The sequence below is a fragment of the Etheostoma cragini genome, chromosome 1 (genome assembly GCF_013103735.1).
Source record: "Etheostoma cragini isolate CJK2018 chromosome 1, CSU_Ecrag_1.0, whole genome shotgun sequence".
Classification (NCBI taxonomy): domain Eukaryota; kingdom Metazoa; phylum Chordata; class Actinopteri; order Perciformes; family Percidae; genus Etheostoma; species Etheostoma cragini.
Window position 1 is genome coordinate 5,528,051 of NC_048407.1, and position 6,889 is coordinate 5,534,939.

Consider the following 6,889-nt stretch of genomic DNA (forward strand, 5'->3'; position numbering starts at 1 on the left):
AATAAAAAGATACCCACATTTTAGATAGACATTTTTTAAAGGGGTCAAATTTGACCAGAGGATAACGGGAGGGTTCAACATCTTACAGAACTGCCTGAGTTTAGAGCAAACGGACAAGAAGTGAGAGACAAAGAGAGAGACGAAGAACAAAGAAGCAGGCGTGCCTTTGGATTTAACACCGCCCACTCAACACCCGTGCAGCCAATCAGCTCTCGGATATGTAAATGACCTCGCGGCACCGCATCGTCCCTGCCCAGGCGGTGACGTCACCCGCACATCTCTCTGTCTGGTTCTGCAAGGACTCAGACAGAAGCAACAGAGGACTTGAGGGAAGCCAGCCGGGGAGGGGCCCTTTGTCAGGAAGGAATATTATTACTATCTTCACTGCCGGCTCTGGAATAAATAACGCTGTTTTGTTTTTCGTGCAACAGCACAGCCTGGGTCGGCTAGGACCGGGACTTCCAGTTTTTTTTTGTACAGGAAAAACAAAGGGGGTGGATGTTTTTTGTAGCTCCCTGTACTGTTTTTCTTTCCTCCCGCAGCCGCACTGATTTCCACTGACCAGTTGTCTTTGAGAACCGGGTCCGGTGCCTCTCCCCTCCTCCTCCCCTCTCCTGTCTTTCTCCCCCGTTAACTCCTACTTTACTCTCCTTCCGTTTGCCTTTTATCCGATCCCGCAACCCTGCGAAGTCGCAAAGATGCCCAGCTCGCTCTTCGCCGACAGCAGCGTCCAGGGAGATGCACTGGACGACCAGAGAGCCCTGCAGATTGCCCTGGACCAGCTCTCCTTGCTCGGCTTGGACAACGACGAAAACTCCCTGTACGACAACCAGGAGCCCCGGAAAAAGAGCGTCAACATGACCGAATGCGTACCGGTTCCCAGCTCCGAGCATGTGGCTGAGATTGTGGGCAGACAGGGTGTGTGTTTCTCTGTTTCTAGTCAGTTAAGCTTTATATTTGTCATGTTTCGCAGTTGTAGTAGAAACGTGAGCTACACGGCCATGCACCCAAACACAGGTATGAGCACGTCCCGAGCTATTATCCTGTGTGGGAGGACAAGAATGCCAAAACACGCCGAAATACTGCAAACGTCTTATCTTAACACTGCCTTGCTTCCCTGCACAAGCACTTAACCTGCCTTTTAATGGCTATTATCTTAATGTGAAGCTATACTCGTGAATTCGGCATCTCTGTGATCCAACAGGCAGTTAACAGTTATATAAAACGCGAACTTTTGTGTGTCTCGCCAGTTAGTTACATGTTGTTCCTCCTCTATAGCTAAATACACAGTTGTGTGCTACAGAGAGTACCATAAACCAATTAAAAAAGTTGACATTTAAGTAAAATAAAAGCCTTTTTAGATGTTTCTGTACATGCCGAACTGAGTACGCCGAAACAACTCTGATAAAATACAAAGTCATTTTTTCTAAAATGTATACTTTTGTAGATATGTAAAAGCACCCATTTAAAATATTAAAAAAATGAATGGAGTTTAGTTTTAGGAACACAACCCGGTACGTAAGCTAGCTATGTGAACTCCCTGCATCTAAATTACATTACAGACACTTCCAAAACGTCTAGGTAGGCTAAAGTGCAGCAGTGGCCGCTGACTTGACAGGTTATTTTAATCATTAACGTGATTTGGTAAATTAGGAAATGTAACGTTAAGTCACAAAACTCTTAGCTTGCAGGGAACACTGCCTCTTAATAACTCCAGATGTGCCTGTCTTTGTTCATACTCTGCTTGCAACTCGTTCCCCGGACTCATTTAACGTTCAAGATAATGGGCTGTAACTTTACAGGATCAAATTAGGACAATGGTCACGATGTTACCTTGCCACAGGCAGCAGACGCCCATAGATGCACACACAGACCCAGCTAACACACATTAGGGCGGTACTTCGTTACATATGCGGAATCTTTCCCCCTCCCTGCAACACTGCTGCTGCTGTTGTTGTTGTTCCCAGAAAAACAAAGGAACCAGATACCCCCACCCTCCACTTTAAAACGACTACAGTGGGACACATGGGGGCAAATAAGCTGGACCATATTGAGAAAAATCAAATATCACGATATTTGTTGACCAGATGCATTGATGTCGATACAGCTGCGATATTGTAGGGTTGAGTATTGGTGCTTTCATAAAATATTAAAACACAATGAAAGTTTTGGTGCATTGACACAAATAATGTGGATACAGTAACTTAAGTGGGTACGGGCAAATAATAAAACCAGTCTGGTTAGTTCAGAAAATGACATCACTTTACTGTAATGCAGCCTTTAAAACCAGGAAAAGACACCACTGGTGTCATATCCCGATATCCAAAATCAAAGACAATATTTAGCCCCGTATATCAATGTCGATATAATAACTGTATATTGCCCAGCTTTAGGTGTAAATTACAAGTTTTATCGCTGTAAATGGTATTATATTGATTCTGTGGACACTGATAGGATATTTACCGATCTTAAAGTCTGTCTATGTTAATTATTATATTCAGGGACCTGCTATCAATATGAGACAATGTCATATGCCTATAGGAGTTAAATTGATATCAACTCAAAAAAGTAACTAAAATGTGATTAGTCAGTTTTATAACAAAGGTCCTTCAAACATTTAAATAAAACAATGAATGAAAAGACGAAATATAAAGTGTGAATCTAAAATCAAGGGGCACCTCACAGATGATCTGTATCGAACTTTTTACTTTGCATCATTGTTGTTGGTTTGTGGATCTTTGAATTGATACATTGCGATGTGTAGTAACACACCTAGTGGGACATTTTGTCAAGTAGATCTATTTACACCCCGTTTTGTCAGGTCATATGAGATTACAAAAAGGGAAATTAAGTTGTGGATTAACTGTGACTCCTTGGATTATTTTAAGACAGGGAGCCTCCATAAAAGAGACCCTGTCCTCATTTAACCTACATTCATTGATTTTAACTCATTATGAATTTATGTCGGTAACGGTTTAAATTGGCTGTAAAGACTGAGTTTAGGTGGTTAGGTACTCTCCCCTTCATTACTGGTTACATCATCCTGTCCCACTCAGCGGGCTTTGCGCTGCTAATTATGTCATTCTTCTAAGGCTGTTTCCTCAGCCGGTCCCAGTGTGATCATAAAGACATGTGTGTATGTGCTGTTGGAATGCCACTTTCTGCACCAGTGCCAGGTTGTGAAGTGATTAAGTAGCTCTCCCCTCTTTCCATAATGCTATTAGTACAAAATAAGGATCAAGAGTCTAACATGTTGTTGGAGATGGCCAACTATATTGTAGTAAAAGAGCATAGATCAAACAAGACCCAGAAGTGAGCTTTCTTTTTAGAGTTATTTTTGTCCTGCTGTATGTTTGTGGTGGTGCAGCATGTGGTTTGAATTTGTTCTTCTCCTAAAGGAGGGGTGGTTTCACCCGATTTCTGAGGCCCGTTGGCCTTTTGAAAGATACAATAATAAACATCCAGCAGCTGTTTGGAATAGTTCATAAGTAATGATTTAACACATGACATGTTTTTGAGCTGTTATTATTTTGGAAACTGGCCTCACCTTTCGCCCCCTTTTTTGTCTCCCTGCCTCAGGTTGCAAGATCAAAGCGCTGCGAGCGAAGACAAACACCTACATCAAGACGCCGGTTCGAGGTGAGGAGCCGGTGTTTGTGGTGACGGGCCGGAGGGAGGACGTGGCCATGGCCAGGAGGGAGATCATCTCTGCCGCCGAGCACTTCTCTATGATCCGGGCCTCCAGGAACAAAAACACCAGCCTGAATGGAAGCGGCACCCCGGTCCCTGGACCCCCGAACCTGCCAGGACAGACCACCATCCAGGTGCGGGTGCCGTACCGCGTGGTGGGGCTGGTTGTGGGCCCCAAGGGCGCCACCATCAAGCGCATCCAGCAGCAGACTCACACCTACATTGTGACGCCCAGCCGAGACAAGGAGCCGGTGTTCGAGGTGACAGGGATGCCGGAGAACGTGGACCGGGCGCGTGAAGAGATCGAGGCCCACATCGCCATGAGGACGGGGGGCCTCATCGAGCTTCAGGACGAGAACGACTTCCACGCCAACGGGACAGACGTGGGTTTAGATCTGCACGGCCACGCCATCCTGTGGTCCAAGCCTAGCGCCGGGATGACCCCCAGCTCGGCGCGCAAGCCCTTCTCCAACTACCGCAACGACTCATCCTCGTCGCTGGGAAGCGCCTCCACAGACTCCTACTTCGGCAACAACGGCTCGCGCATGGCCGACTATAGCCCCCCCAGCCCGGCGCTCAGCTACACCGCCTCCAACAACAACAACAATAACAACAACATCAACGGCAACGGCTTTGTGTACAGGAGCGATACCATCTCGCCCGACTGCACTGATCTGACTTTTGACTCCTCGCCGGTTTTTGACCCTACAGTGCCACCGCCGCCGCCAGGCCTCCTGTGGTCCCAGTACGACAGTCGCATGACCCCCTCCTCTACCGGAGGCAGCTCCCCCAGCCCAAGCTCCACCTCAGCCATATTCCCCACCAATGCCAACGGGATAGCGGCGAGTCAGAGGCGGGCAAACGGTTGCACTCCACAGCCCAGGCTGTCCCCCACGCTCCACGGGCACAGCGCCGGTCACGGTGAGCACCCATTGACCCGTAGTGTGTGCAGCGACCCGGGTGGAGGCCCACTCAGTTTCCCCGGCTACTCCTCCCTACCGGGGCCCCACCTCCCTGGGGTTCCATGCGACTCCTCAGCCTCATCTTCGTCCTCTTCCTCCTCCACCTCCTCCGGCACCAGCCGCAAGGGCAGCCGCGACTGCTCGGTGTGCTTCGAGAGCGAGGTCATCGCTGCACTGGTCCCCTGCGGGCACAATCTCTTCTGCATGGAGTGTGCCAACCGCATCTGTGAGAGGAGCGAACCCAAATGCCCCGTCTGCCACGCCGGCGTCACTCAGGCTATACGTATATTTTCTTAAGAAGCGTGACTCTTTTGACTACGTCTCGTCACCGGCGAGACTCCTCGTACTGCTTTAATGGGATCAGCCAATCATCCGTTTTTGGGAAAAGTGTACATAGGTATATATGCATTTGTTTGTCAGAGGCTGCAGTATCCAGAAGAAGGGACAGACACACCCCCCTTTTTGTAGTTGTTAATAATATACTGTAGCGTGGGGAAATATTTTCAACATCTTAAGTGCATGTTTTAAAGATTACAGCATAGTAATCAGTAGTTCTAGTACATTGTAACCTATATTTATGAAGTGGAGGGACATTGTTGGGTCAGCACGGAGGTACTTGAGTCAAACCGTAGACTGTTAGCCGGCGGAGCCCTCCCAGTTTTGCAGATTGAATGTAGTGAAGGGGGGGCATGGCTGGGGAACACGGGGGGCTCTAGCCCTGACAGGATGGCTGACTTCCAGAGATACTGCAGCTTGAGGTCAGACACAGTGTGACGGGGAACATATCCTACATGTATAGAATCATTTTCCACACGTTGGACTGTTTTAAATGACATTAATACAGATCAAAGTATTTTATTCTTTTTTGACTTGAAAGATTATATTTCTTATCGCCAAGATGTTTACAGATATTTTAATTTAAGTTCAGTGAACTTTTTGTAGCTGGGTTGAAATCTTGTTTATTTTTTAAGTATGGCCTTATGGCATTGATCACTGTATTATTTTAATATCACACGACTGTGGGGTGGGAAATCCGAGTCCACAAAATTGTGTATTGCATTTGACAGTATTCTGTTGGGATGGAGTTTTTTTTTTATATAGGTTCAGCAAAAAACAAAACAAGAACGTCTTTTAAAATCTGCTTCACCCAGCATATTTTTTATTCAGTAATATAAAGCATATTTTATTCTATATTATTATGAAACATTGAAATGTACAAAACTTAGTAAGTTGAACACACAAAAAAACGTTTATGCTTTCTAAAAATTTGTATGAATTAGATTCCAGTGGGAATTACAGGCTTCTGTTGCACCACTATAGTTTTAGTATTTCTATTTTAATACATTTGTTTACCACTTGTTTATGTATATGTAGGTGAAGTTACTTGAGCGTAAATGTACTTTATTGAGCAAAGTTTAAGAACAAAGTATATTTTATTTTATGATAAAGGGCCTTTAACCTCATGGTCAAATACTAATATTATATTTGCTGAGACAAGATTTGAAAAATGTATTAAGAGTTTTATTTTTCTGACATTTGAAGTTATACATGATAAAAAGTAAGACTTAAGTAATGGTGCTCCTTCATGTTTTTTTTAAGTATTTCTATATAAGTCCAATAAAAACTGGTACATTGACTTGGTGTCTGCTTCTCGTGTTCTTCCTGACCCGTTTATTATTAACTATTATTATTATTATTATTATTATTATTATTATTATTATTATTCCTGACCTGTTAGCTTTGTTGGAAACTGTTCCCTATCACAGAAACAGTTCCCTATATAGTGTGTATGCCATTTGTGGTGTTTGAATTATCTGCGGTTGATTTCATTCACTGTTGAGTCCACTATCAAACATCCACAATGCATTGCTAATTTGAGTTTACATACGACGTAGAATTTATTTTACTCCCGTATCCTACCATGCAACACTGCTGTGTTTTCCTGGAAGAGAAGAAGAAGCAGAAGTCACAGCGAAAACTGAAAAGGAAAAATTTTGCGGTCTTTTGAAATGTAACCTGCAGCGTAAATACTGCATGTGTAACCTTTAACCATCCTCCTGAGTGCTAGCTTTGTTTCTAGGAGATATTAGAAGTATTTTTGTTATGTTCACATGATGCTGGGCGCACCCGTCTCACAAATAACGCATCTACTGATGCAACAATCAGTGATAGTAGCCAAAATCTGGTTTGGTCGCTCGCTATACAAGTTATTCCCAAACAAGGTTTTTTTGTGATCA

General features: G+C 44.5%; 1 protein-coding gene across 1 annotated transcript; it reads left to right on the forward strand.

Annotated features, from left to right (window-relative positions):
* The first annotated feature begins 288 nt into the window (after positions 1–288).
* On the forward strand, positions 289–6,293 carry mex3b (mex-3 RNA binding family member B). The gene is made up of 2 exons (XM_034867840.1): positions 289–918; positions 3,580–6,293. The coding sequence occupies exons 1-2, from the start codon at positions 699–701 to the stop codon at positions 4,947–4,949; spliced, it is 1,590 nt and encodes a 529-aa protein (XP_034723731.1). The 5' UTR covers positions 289–698; the 3' UTR covers positions 4,950–6,293.
* The last annotated feature ends 596 nt before the right edge of the window (positions 6,294–6,889 follow it).

What these genes read in the sequence shown, in the direction of transcription:
- mex3b (XM_034867840.1), top strand. Translation starts at nt 699, where the DNA reads ATGCCCAGCTCGCTCTTCGCCGACAGCAGCGTCCAGGGAGATGCACTG. An exon ending in TGAGATTGTGGGCAGACAGG is followed by an intron (nt 919 to 3,579) that starts GTGTGTGTTTCT and finishes TCCCTGCCTCAG; the next exon opens with GTTGCAAGATCAAAGCGCTG.